Source organism: Pomacea canaliculata, linkage group LG9 (genome assembly GCF_003073045.1).
Source record: "Pomacea canaliculata isolate SZHN2017 linkage group LG9, ASM307304v1, whole genome shotgun sequence".
NCBI classification, from domain to species: Eukaryota; Metazoa; Mollusca; class Gastropoda; order Architaenioglossa; family Ampullariidae; genus Pomacea; species Pomacea canaliculata.
In genome coordinates, this window is record NC_037598.1 from 20,966,464 (window position 1) to 20,979,549 (window position 13,086).

The 13,086-nt window shown below is 46.3% G+C and overlaps 1 protein-coding gene across 1 annotated transcript; it reads left to right on the forward strand.

The window, feature by feature from the left end:
* The first annotated feature begins 4,552 nt into the window (after window positions 1-4,552).
* Window positions 4,553-11,784, forward strand: LOC112571856 (serine/threonine-protein kinase pim-1-like). The gene is made up of 6 exons (XM_025251199.1): window positions 4,553-4,751; window positions 4,976-5,082; window positions 5,250-5,297; window positions 6,122-6,485; window positions 8,958-9,134; window positions 9,297-11,784. The coding sequence occupies exons 1-6, from the start codon at window positions 4,673-4,675 to the stop codon at window positions 9,482-9,484; spliced, it is 963 nt and encodes a 320-aa protein (XP_025106984.1). The 5' UTR covers window positions 4,553-4,672; the 3' UTR covers window positions 9,485-11,784.
* Window positions 11,785-13,086: the final 1,302 nt, after the last annotated feature.

Consider the following 13,086-nt stretch of genomic DNA (forward strand, 5'->3'; position numbering starts at 1 on the left):
CCAAATCGCCCCTTTTTTCTGGTGGTTTGATTACCTGTCGTGAATAGTTTAGGTGCTTGAAAAAAGAGTCGGGTGGAAGGTTTGCGAACGGAAAACGTAGGATCACGGTCATCGACCTTCTGTTGTAACAAGTGCATTTACCCCCACCCCCTACCTCCATCCCACACACTTCCTCCCCGCCAACCACCATCCCACACGTGATAAAAACAGCACGACAAGAGGGAGGCAAGCAGAGTTGACAGAGCAAGCAGACCCAGACAGCTTTCAATCGATTCTGGCACTGGCCCAGTCCGGGCTGGGCACCGGCAGTCTCCGAAAATTGAAATGGCGTGTGTGTGTGTCCCAAGATTTTTCCAAGTGTCTTACCCCTCCGCAGTCTAGGTCACGATGACCTTGCAAGGGTCGGCGCGTGTGTGTGTGTGTGCGCGCTCGTGCTTGCGCGATGTGAGGGGAGAACGGTACTTACTTTGGTCCCCCAGCATTACTTTACCACGAGTCGTCGTCTTTGTGTTGAGAAAAGACCGTCAATAGTGCCAGCCGGCGCTAGAAAAACCTCAGGATCTTTCGTTCTGTGGTTCATCTCGCTATGTTTGTCTTTGCCGCCATGCCTTGTTGCGAATAATGCATAATTAACCACACAGTGATGAATAATACAGATTGAACAACACGGCATCTGGACTCTAGCAACATCGCACGCAACTGCTGGTCATTTGTCAACCAGCGGCACCGTTCTCCTCCCACCTCACCCATCCCAAAACCACCCCTGCACTCCGAAATAGCCCCAGAGCAACCGGTACAAACTTCATTCTCGATCTCTTTCCTGTAATGTGGAGGTGTGCATCTCTCTCTGTGTCTGCGTGGAAGAGGTGACGTAGGCGGGAGGTGGACACGAGGGTTAGAGACCGATAATGAAATTATACAAAAACGGATTAGATCAAGTCGCAGGCCAAGATTTGCCCCTGAGAAAGGAAGTGCAAAGGTCTCATGTTTTTTTATACAGGGAATGGGGATAAGGGAGGACCGCGATGTGCAGGTATTTTAACTCGACAGCACGGTGTAATCGGGAGGGAGAGTAGATCCACTGTTCGATCCTCGGAGGAAACGTGCAAAACACTACCCATCCCTTTTCCTCTCACTCCTCTCCATCCGTAACATTAACACCGACATGTTGGGTTTTTCTTTCTTTATTTTTTTGGAGGGAACGCGCAAGTGCACTTTCTAAATTCCTTTCCGATCGATCGGCTTGCAACTTGCTCGATTTGTCCACACCACAGCGTTACAGGTTATTCGTCTGTGTTTAAATGACACTTTATATGTGTAGTATTTCGTAGCATAGAGGACTAGAAAATGGTCCTCTCGTTGTACCCTCTCTTATTTATCCTTTATTTTTCTCCATTTTTTTCCCTCTCTCTCTTACGCAAGCCTGCTATGATGTGGCAGCGAGATGTGAAGCACCGCCTATCGGTCTAAACTATCTGGGTGGAACTAGGTGGTGCTGGGGGTCGGTGGGTCGGGGGTAATGTCACGACTAAATGTGTTACGAAATGACGCCCGCTACGTTTTACTGCACCAGAGGAGGGAGGAGGAGGCTTCTGTCCACGTGTACAACGCGCAGAATCCGCCAGCTGGAGCACTACGTTCAACGACCTTAAATGTCTCTTCGCCCCCGGCGGGCCCAGAGCATGATCACGCGAGCGGTTGTTGCCACTAGGTAATTTAATAATGATACAAATTTGAATGTGTTTATGGCTATCAAATAAGCAGTTTGCTGCTATTTCTGCAACGTTGGCACAGGTTTAAAGTCTCTTTAATTTTTAAACCAGCAGGAGAGAATATGCTCACCCCAAATATCCTCGTCCTAAAACTTTTTTTTTTTGGTCTGTCGAGTAATATCAGAGCGACTTCAAACTCACATTCCCACAGTCGACGGAAGGCGGTCTTGCGCATGTCTCGTATGTGGCGGGCTATATTTAGCACAGCATTATATAATTATAGGTGCAGTGAACAGTGGTACCCGTGGGAACCGCGGGGAACACACACTTTCCTCATCTCCCCTACTCCAACCCGTTTGTGTGTGTGGGCGCGCGTTCAGGCTCTTGTGGAACAAAATTACTTACAATGTCAACGTCCTGAACACAGCACCTCCAGTGTATAAGGACAGGGATTTTTTGCATGTATTTTAAAAATTTTTTAATTCAGTAGTGCATTTCTTGCATTCAAAGATAAGTTACAAAAATATAGTTTTCCTGGCAATCGAAGATGTACATTTTTTTTAAGAGCAGGATGTGAGTTCGTATATTAGTTGATTTTTAACATTCAGGAACGATAACAAGGTAGGGCTTTCGGCACTGCATTGATCACGAGTTATATCCCTTGGCACACGGTCGCGTTTGATGTCGCGAGACTAACACTGAAACTGGTCCCTATTATTTGGGCTCGCTTGCATGAATTTGCCGTGCTAAGCTTGAGAATAGATTCAAAGTGGTAAAGTGACCTGGGTTCTACAAGAAAACACAACATGAACTTATTCAGGGTGGACAGTGATGCAGCTACCTGTTACCCGCACTTCAAAGTACTCGCGTTTCCAGGCACTGAAGTGAACACTTATGTACACACACCTGTGTTGTGGTAATTAGCAACAACCCCGATTAAAAGCCAGTGTGCTTCTAAGGTAGCGCAGCAGGGGAAGGGGTGGGTTGTGAGAATGTTTCATGTTGCAAGACAGAGGGTACTGAAGCACCAAAGACACACCCAGGCGTGTGTTGTGGTAATCCTAACTCCATGGCAACGCACGCGGAGGCCTCACCTGCGTGTTTACACCTCAGCGATCGAACGGCACTGAGCGGATCGATCGATCTGGGCTGACGGGACACCGTGTGTTGGCGCACACCGTGCGTAGGTGAATGAGAGAGGATGGTGTTTGTGTGGGGGGAAAGAGGCAGAACTGCTCGACACTCGTACACACAAGGACACAACAAAGACGCGCATGGATGCTCTAAAATATACACGAAAACATTGATGTCCACGACCCACATTTCTCTTTCTCTCTCTCACACACACGTATATATATATGTATGCATTGAGAGATTGTCTCCCTTTGACTGTCCCTTGCAGTTAATTTGAAGTCTTTTGTGTCGAGCTCGCGGCTGCTCTTCGTTCTGTGCTTCTAAACAGGTGATACTTCGCAACTTAAAATAAACCTGTGATTGCATACTCTGTGCCAAACTGTACGGGGTGGAAGGCGGCTACGGTGGACGTCAAGCGTCCCTCCCACTCCTACCCTACCCTGCCAACATCTTGTTAGGCGTGGGTTCCCCGCCTGCGTCAAAGAGCCGAGTGTCGACACATCCCGAGTACAAGCTGTTACGCGCAACCTTTAAGCTGCGCACCCGTTTGATCCCCGGGTCACCTCGGGCGATGAGATTGCGCCTAATCTTGTTGAGGGAGTGACTGAGATTTGGTTAAGATGGAACGAGTCTTTTCCTCCCAGTTAAAAAACAAAAACAAAAAACTTTGCTACTATTATCTTTAAAATTAGTTTCTCATCCGTACATTAATGACCTTTTGTGACCAGAGTTGTGAGCGAGTGAACATGAGAGTCGAATGCAGTTTAAAAAAAAATAGCAGTTGCGGTTCTTTTGTTCTGTAGCTGCAAAGTTCAGAGTATCGCTAAACGAAGAACAAAGGGCTTGACGTTTTGCAGCTAGTGCACGTGTATTTTCATATTTTTGTTCAGTTTTCTTATTTCTCTCAAAGACAGATTTTATGGAACGATTCTGACTATATTCTTTGTGTAGATGGAATTATTTTCTGCTGAATCGTTTAAAAAGTGCAAAGGTCACCAAGTAACTTTTTTTGTTAGTAAAGTAGCGACACCAGACGAAACTCTGGTCATTCGTGGGTGCAAGGAAGGGAAGCGGTTACATGTGACCTCTGAACCACAGAACACCTCCAAACCTTCAAGCACTTGAAAATGACCCCCCACGCTGTAATTTTCGACGACTTGTGCTCTTTTCCAAAACGTCTTTGTCCCAAGTTCGCGCCAACTGAGGACGCCAACCTTCATTGAGATGGAGGGGACCAGACGGGGCGCAGACGCCTCGAAACATTCTTCAGACTTTGTACTGACTGGCCGGGTGAACTTGAAGGCTGGGTGGGTCTTCGCCATGGAGGCGGAAACCGCTTGCCATTGGCTGGCGACGCTGCAGACGCGAAAAGCGGGAAACGCTGCGATTGGTTGAGAGCCGCTCGGCATCTCGTGAATGCCGCGAGCACACATGCACGCACAGGCTTGGAGCCTTGCCAGCCACTAGTAAGGACACTGCGCGAGGCGAAATAGTTCCTTGTCTGGAGTATATTGACGAGTAAAATATTGAAATATTTCATAATTAAAAGTAAAATAACTTGTTAAATAATAATTTGAGATGTTTTGATAGATGAGAAATCTATCATTAGAGGCGTTTTGAGGAAAATATGTATTGTAGGCACGCTTGCGCGGAGGGATACCGGTTGGCGCAACTGAGATGGCCCAACGTTCATAGTACGGGAGCGTACTTTAAATAACTCAGATCAAAACAGACCAGCAAGCCGACCGTAGTGCGTGCTGCATTGCTCGAGTGGATTACTTTCTCGTACTTGGATACTTGTACTTCGCCAAACTCTCTGTGCAATCATGTTGGGGCGCAAACTTGGATTTAGCGGTGTCTTCGCGTGCACTGGCAGTCAGCCACATTGTGAAAAGCAGGAAAAAGGTAGAAACTCTTTTGCGAGGAGGATTAAAATCTGACTTGAAAAAAAAAAGAGAGAAAAGGATTTTTTCAAAACTAAGATTCGGTCTTGAGATTTTCAGGGGATGATGTCGTGGGGTAAGATTGAATCAAACAGCCTTATGTTTGGGTTGTGGAGGTGGGGCAAGTGCTGCATGTAATATTTGAGTAGCATGTGCACTGGGACTGACCTCAGCTGTACTTTGCAGGCAAAGAGAGATCCAGTCTGGAAAAAGACTACGCTGTCAATCAAGTTCTTGGAAGTGGAGGCTTTGGTACTGTCTACTCTGGAGTCAGGAGGCGAGATAATTTGCCTGTAAGTACCAACTTCACATATTGCAGTCTATGATTTCATTTCCATATTAATTTCTTCAGAAATACTTATTTTAAATTCTTATAATTCAACGTGAGATTGAATTTTAATTTTTAATTTTTTCCTATGCCAATCAATGTTTTTAATGAAAATTATTTATATTTTTTCAGGTGGCCATTAAACACATCTCAAAAGACAAAGTAACAGATTGGGGACAGGTAAATAAAAATTTTTTACATTAAAAAACATACTGAAAATTGAAAATTAGACGTGAAAGCGAAAATAATAGGAGACTGCGAGGACGAGTGTCCTACATTAACCTCTGTGTTACCCCCGCCTACGAGCGCTAGAGTTACTGCAGCAGGCAAGGGATGGCCTGGATGCAAGGCATTGTTGCAGCAATGCTGTAGTATTGATTAACTATGGGGGCGGCGGGGTAGCAGAGTTTGGTCTGCGACCGTAGGAGGGTTGTTCCTGGGCCAGACGGTAAACCGGCCTAAACGCGTCCTACTTTCCGACTATGACCTACTTCGCGGCCTGTGCACGCGGTAGGTCCCGGGATATTTTACACAGAACGATGGACAGATGCTGGGGTTAGGGGGCGGCTGTCGGGCGCCGGGGGGGTTAGAGTTCGGCTGAGGCAAAAGGACGGTTGGCAGGAGTGCAGCAAAGGGGGTTTTAGGGAGGAGACAAGGCAAGAGAAAAGTGCTTTCGCCGGAACCCGAAGCTTGCTAGCCTGGCTGATCGATAAGCTTGCGGTTTCTGGGTTAGCGGCGTGAGTGGGAGGGCATGCGATGCAGGCTCTGGAAAGGCGAGAGATGCAAGAGTTCGATTTTTCGTGCTGAATAGAGGCTGTAGGGGCAGGCGTCACAGAGTGGGGTGGATAGAACTTGCTGGCTCATTATTCTAGTTTTTTTTTAAATACATCTTTTGTTCTTGAAAAATAAAAAATGCAAGAAAATAGTATTTGACCACCCAATCATGTCTAGTAATAATTGAAAGAAACCCCCATGTAAGAATGTTTGTCGATTCTTGTTTACAGATAAATGGACATGATGTGCCATTAGAAGTCTGTCTCCTGCGGAAGGTACAGAATGTTCCTGGCGTCATCAAGCTGTTGGATACATTCGAACGCGCCGACTCCTTCATTCTGGTCATGGAACGGCCAGACCCAGTCCGTGACCTCTTCGACTTCATCACGGAGAAAGGCGCTTTGGACGAAGAGACGGCGCGTGACTTCTTCCGTCAGATCGTCAGCATCGTGCAGGTGGTCCAGCGCTGCGGCGTACTCCACCGCGACATCAAGGACGAAAACATTCTGGTGGACCTCAAAACTGGACAGTTGAAACTCATCGACTTCGGCTCAGGCGCTTTCCTGAAGGATACCGTCTATGTGGATTTTGATGGTGAGTATGTGTGTGATGACTGTACTAGGAATTGGGGGGGGGGGGATGTAAATTAGTTTTTATTTGTCCGCGTGGGACGAAACGGATCGGGTTTATAGGCGTGCTTGTTAGTGGTTTGCAAGGGGAATTCTATCTGTTAAGTTCGGTGACTTCACTGAACTGTCATTGGTAGACTAGAAAAAATTTCCCTGGCAAACCCCCCTGAGCTATTTCTGTAGCAGCGAGTTTTGAGGAAGTAGATTGCGTGCATAGAGGGAAAACTTGTAAACACCAAAAGAGGGAATATTGAATAACGTCATAACTGACCCCTCTGCACGCGTGCAGAAAGGAGAATGGCGGGGGAAGGGATCATGTTGCAAACGGCGGGGCGAGACCGTCGTGATATGATGGGGATGCTCAACCTTTATGCACTCTTTGCCAAGGTTCCTTCCAGAACCGATTGCGCTTCTGTCATGTCTGTAACATAAAATACCAGCCCTCCCTCCCAGCGCTAAACCGCTGCCAAAGAATAACGTGTACCTAACGCTAACGTGGCTGTTGGGAGCAGATGCGTAAAGTATCAGCAGGCGAGGGGTACGAGAGCCAGGTAGAGAGGGAGGAGGTCAAAGCGCGCTGCTCTTCGGAGGCGGGGTGGGGAGCGGCGGCGTTGCTCGCTGTGCGGCTTCTGGCAGCTACCTCGAGAGTTGTTGTTTTTTTTAAGCCGAAGGTTCTACTTCGCCCGCGAAGGTCGACGAACTGGGAAGACAGACATCGGGGATGTGGAAGGATGAGGGGAAGGCGGGCTTGCGGAGAGTTGGGTGGGGGGAGCAGCGAGCGAATGCCAGACAAGACTCGCATTGGAACGCGCAGACCTTGTCTTACCTAGCCGTCGCTGGTAGGGTTCTCACCTCCACCCGCCTCCTCCTCCTGTCTTTTCTTGTCGGATCGAGTGTCAGGGGTGGGGTGGTGGATTGCTTTCAGCCGGAGAGTCGGCACTGGGCTTTTTCGGTGCGTGAAGACGAGACGCTATGTAAAGAGGCATGCTTGGTGGTGGTGGAAGGATGGAGGATGGGCGGAGGGATAGGCAGCTGCATCATGTCTAAGAGAGAGAGAGCGCTGGTTCGCTTGCTTGGTGCACAAGGACCAGATAAAAGAAGATGTACTTGGAGAGATAATGTCGGCGGAACGCTTGTGAGGGAGGATAATCCAGACCATACGCCGTCATTGCAGCGCGGATTAGTCGGAAATGTTTGATACCTGGGGTGGAATGCGGAGACTCATTCGCTTCATTTCCCGCCTGTGGACAAAGGATATGTACATTTGGCTAAAAATCCCTGGCTGGCCTACACGTCTGGTTGTGGTTGTCAGTGAAAGATGCAAAGCTCATCAGTCGCTAATGATGGTGCCGCTTACTGTTGTTGGTCGGAATTACCTAAGTCGACCCCAACCGCGGAAAAAAAGATTAAAGATGCTTCTTTTTTTAGTCTAGAAAACCGCTGTATTTGTTCCGATACTGTTGGGCGTGGTCTTGTAGAGAGGGCTAGCCTGGTGTCGCAGCTACAATGCCATTGTTTGGGAACTAACTGTAAAGTGGTTTTTGTCGGTGTGGGAAGAGATTGGCGGCGTGCTGCAGGGTTTGGAGAAGATGGAGAACTCGAATTACAGAGAACAGTGTTGTTTACAAATTGCTCTAAAGGAGTTGTGGGTGGGTGGGGAGAAAAGGATGAAGTGAAACCACAAACGCATATCTGGTGGCAATTCTCCCCCTCCCGACTTTACCCACCGCACACATGGAACAGAAGCTTTTGCGTCTCGTTTCGATCCGAACGCAGCGCCATTCCTCCGATGCACCCCCTTGGCGACCTGCCCCACTGCCCCTCGCCCCCGTCAGACGTGTGACGTCGAGCGCTCCTCGTCTCGCGTAGGTCATCGCAAGTTCAACAGGAGCAGAGAGCGAGAGAATCGGAGGGCGCTGCTCCTCGCGACGTGGCGCGCCAGGCGAGCGGAGAAGCCGCGAGCTCGTGACGTCGGCAAGTCAGGGGTCACTGGAAAGACAGCTCCTTTGGAATGTCGGTAGAATAAGACCGGAGGGCGCTGAACGGCTGGATAGGTGGCTTCAAAATGGGGTGGGGGAGAGAAAAGGGGAGGTAGACCAAAAGGGTGGGGTTTCCGACGAACAACCGGTCAAGTTCGCACCGTGGTATTAAAAAAAAAAATGATTCTGGAAGATGCAGTCGGTTGCAGGAAGGAAAAATCGATCTTTGGCTTGCATATAACCCTACTGCTTTGTCGCTGGCTTTTCCTGTAGATTTTACTGTTAAGCATCTTTCCTCATATTCTTTAAAATTAAAAGAAAAATGCTAAATTGCTCAATTTTTAAAAAAGGGGTTTGTAGAAGTAAGACATAAATTAAGTCTTGTGCATACTTAATTTATTTTATTTCCTTTGCTAACGGAAGATTCAAAACGAGATGTTGCTCTTGTTATTTTGCAGGGACACGTGTTTATAGTCCCCCAGAGTGGATCAAGTGCCATCGATATTATGGGAGGCCAGCAACAGTGTGGTCTCTGGGAATTTTGCTGTTTGACATGGTGTGTGGTGACATTCCTTTTGAACAAGACCAGCAGATCATTCGTGGTGAACTCAACTTCAAGGGCCGTCTTAGTGCAGGTAAGGAAAAAAATCTAGTATAACAGACATGTGCAAGATGTGTGTATGGGTGTACATTTAGGCACGAGTTGGGAGTGAAGTGCAAGAGTGGATGGCATAATGAGAGTCCATGCTAGCTTTGACAGCAGTTCTTATTGGAAGATTTCTTTTGCATTGTTCCAGAGGTAAAAGACCTGATCAGAAAATGCCTGACCTTGCGGCCATCCGACAGACCTTCTCTGGAAGATATCATTGAGCACCCATGGATGCGCGCTGGCATTCCCATCCCAGGCAGCACAGACAAACGCCAGGACATGACCAATGGCAGCAATCTGGACTCCGCATCATTGTCCAGCCAAGAAAGTATATGACAAGGTTGGCTGCATCGGACTACTGCCAGCTACCCCAAAGAACTGTGGTTGGTAGTAGCCAGAGTTTATGGATACATCAGTTTTCTGTGCCTGCCCTGCAGCAACCAAAAAAAGCAGACTGGTTGTAAAGGTTTGCAATGAACCTTCCAGATCTTTGCAGGGATCTCCACTACACCATGGACCGACCAACTGTAAGCAGGCCAAGTCATAGGTGTGGGCATCAAACCAAAACACAGATGCATTGTCAGCTGCCCAAGTGTGCTTTCTGGACTTGCAAGAACTTTTATGGGGTCTTCATCAACTGCCCTTTTATCCTTTTTTTTTTTTTTTTGTTCCATGCCTCTATTCACCTTGCGGTTGCAGAGGCATACAGCCATCAGACTGTCCTTAAAAATAGGCTGCGAGTGCCTATTTACAAACGCATTCCCCCATGAGGAAGTGAGGAGCTGATTTGTCTGGTGTCTTGTTTTCATCATGACTGTTGGAGCATTTGCAGATGACTGTAAGGGCTTTCACTAAACACATGCCTGTAAAATGTCTGTTGGGCAATTACATTTGCTTTGTAACTTGTGGCTCGGAAAAAAATGGAAACTGTAGGGGGTCAACTGTGGGCATTGTGACTTGCATATGTGAACAGTGCAAAGGGACGTTTTGGACACCATGTGTTATCTATAAAATGACAAAACCATACCAGTACATATAAAAAGCATACCAGTACATACCATCTTTCAGGCCCTTTTCCAGCCTGCTGTGACAAAAATGCCAGCGAAACCTGTCATAAAGAAGCTGATCTTTCTACTGCCATATCAATGCAAATGTCCGACTCTTTTTCATCTCTGAACAAGGAAGTTGGCAAACTTTGAAGGGGTTGTGAAGGAAACAAGGAGACTGGTTATGGTTGGAGTTAAAATATTCTCCAAGCCATTTTCATTGTATGTTTCAGAAACTTTGTGCAAAAGCAGAATCCCCTCAAAGTTAACTCATTAAAAAAAAAATTCAAGGCAGCACTTAATATATGCAAAATTGAAAAATTGTTCCATGGATAGACATTGTAAGTCATCGAGTTAGTTCTGAGAGAGTGTGGGGGCTTGGGGTTGGGGGTGGTGGTGAGATTGTGTGTAAGTGTTTGCAGTGGCATGTAGAACTACACCGGTGCAATCCATACGTGGGTTTTATGTTTTTTCTACCTCAGGACTCTTTATGTTTACCTGGTTGTTTGCCAGTGTGTTACCAGGTTGACTGTAACTTAATAGTGTTGCTGTGCAGTAAAATTGGAGATGTGGTCAAGATGATGTGATAGATGAGGAAAACGGGCCACGTTTGATTGCGTTATGTTTGAGAGAAATTGGCCAAATGTAACTTTTTTGGTTGTGCGTGTGGTTTTGGAGGAAGAGGTGAGGGTATGTGGGTGTCAGGGTGTAAAGTAGCTGTAGCTTTAGAGGCAGAGCAGTGGTTAACTGGGCATCATGCATTGGCGATGTATTTAGCTGCCATGATGAATGGCGAAAAGATTGAACTTTGAACCAGATAATGTCAGTATAGAATAGATTGGCATTAGTACACATGACAACGTACTTGAAAATTATGATGAACCTTGTTTTTTTCAGGTTGAATGTCAGCTTTATTTCTTTCCTTGCTGTTGGTTGTTTTTTTGTTTAATCATTTTTTCTTGCTGTTGGCCGTATACATCAAGTAATCGGTTGTAAAGAACCTCGCCTTGTTCCACCCTGGATAAAACTCTCCCTGGCATCGTGCTCCCCTACTCCCCCACTCCCCAAACTCTTCGCTGAATCCCTCACTACCCAAGAAGCTCTTGTGTGTAGCTCACTTCGCACCCTAGAAGTTTCAGGTTGGCTATTTATGTGGTACCATCTTCATTGTAAACAACATCATTAATTTAATTTGAGCTGTTAACGCCATTTCACCTCGGATTCCTTTGTTCCTTTGAACCTCATTCCCCTTTCCTCCCCCATCCCCCCAGTGTAAATAGATGATATTATCATCATCATCCCACGGTGTTGTGGATCATTCAGTTTCATCAGACAACCCATAATATACTTGTGTTCCATCAACAACCATTTAATACGTGTACATACATCTCATTTTGTGCTAATTTATTGTGCGTGTGTCTGGGGAAGGGCAAGAGAGATGTGACCAAATCGCAGACTTCTCTTGTTCGCTGGCAGAAAAGTGGCTGCACTGTTTGAGGTGTGAACTGAATGTTTTATTTGTGTAAATATGTGTATTTTTGAAGAAATTGGTTGAGAAGAGAAATAAAATGAAAATGATTAAATTATGAACCATCTCGTTTGTTGAAACTGATCATGCAACTGGTGAGCAGTCTGTTGAGAGAGTGTTGAACGTTTGGTTTGTTTCTTTGGAGTCTAACGCCTGACTGTGTAGTACACGTGAGTGATTGTGTTTGCTAAACTCTTCTACACATTTACTAAAAATACTTAGCACTAAAAATATAACAGAAAAATTTAGTGTTGAAAAAAAGAGAAAGGAGACCTAGGCTCTCAGCTCCTGGTTATAAATAGTTCACGAACTTCACGGTCATTGCGAAACGGACAAAAGTCACCGAAAGAAAATGTCTAATGCGTCAATTTCAATGTAAACAAAAACAAATTTGCGACGTTGAGTAACACGAGATCTTGGCTATTTTTAGCAGCAAGCACGTGGTGTCTGAGATGACTGGCAACGGCGCAGTGGGCTTCCCCAGTCATGCGCAGAGCATCTCGGTATGACGTGTCTGTGATGTGGAGCAATGCTGAGGAAGACAACAACCTGCACTTGCTACAGAATATAAATAGCCTACACATATTATCTGGAAATTCTTGGTTGTTTGTTTAGAAAGACGACGTGTTCTCAGCTCACCTGCCAATATACTTTTTTACATTTTCTTCATCCAACCGTGCATCTCACCAAAAATATACTTATCGAAAATACCGGTTTCAACATTTTCAACATCACCGTCGTTACTTACTAATATTTACTTATTTTTAAACCCTTGAATTGTCTTGCCTCGATGTTTCAGTTTCGATTCGTGAAAACATTTTTCGGAAAATGAGGATGTCTCGTAGATACACATACACTCGAGGTTTCTGCACAGGAAAACATTTTTAAAATCGAAAGCGAAAGCGAACGCACACACTTACACCCATAATTTCATCTATGCGCGCAGAAACTGGTTAGAGATGAGCTTGATATTAAAAATCATGGTCGTCCCCTAACTTTTTATTAGTGTTAGAGGCCACATTCTTCTCTCTTTTTTGAGTGTGAGGGCAGTATTCATTTAGTTTAGCTTCTTTACCTTCCACACCACTCTCAGGAGTCAGGTACCCGTTCTCGACAGCTGGGTGGACTAGGAGAAGTTCTCTGCGACATGGAGTGAGGTGGCCAGAGGAAGACCGTCTACAAACGTGGAGGAATGGTCATCTTGTGCAGGACCTGCTCACCCAAGACTGGTGTAGGTGGCGGACCTTGTCGTCTGTCCACGTGCTTCCCCGTTACCAGTCACGAACGAATGAGTTGGATTCGTGACATGAAGTCTCGAACCGATCGAGGCCCTTCCTGGGGGTGTAATCACTCGCCCATCCGCT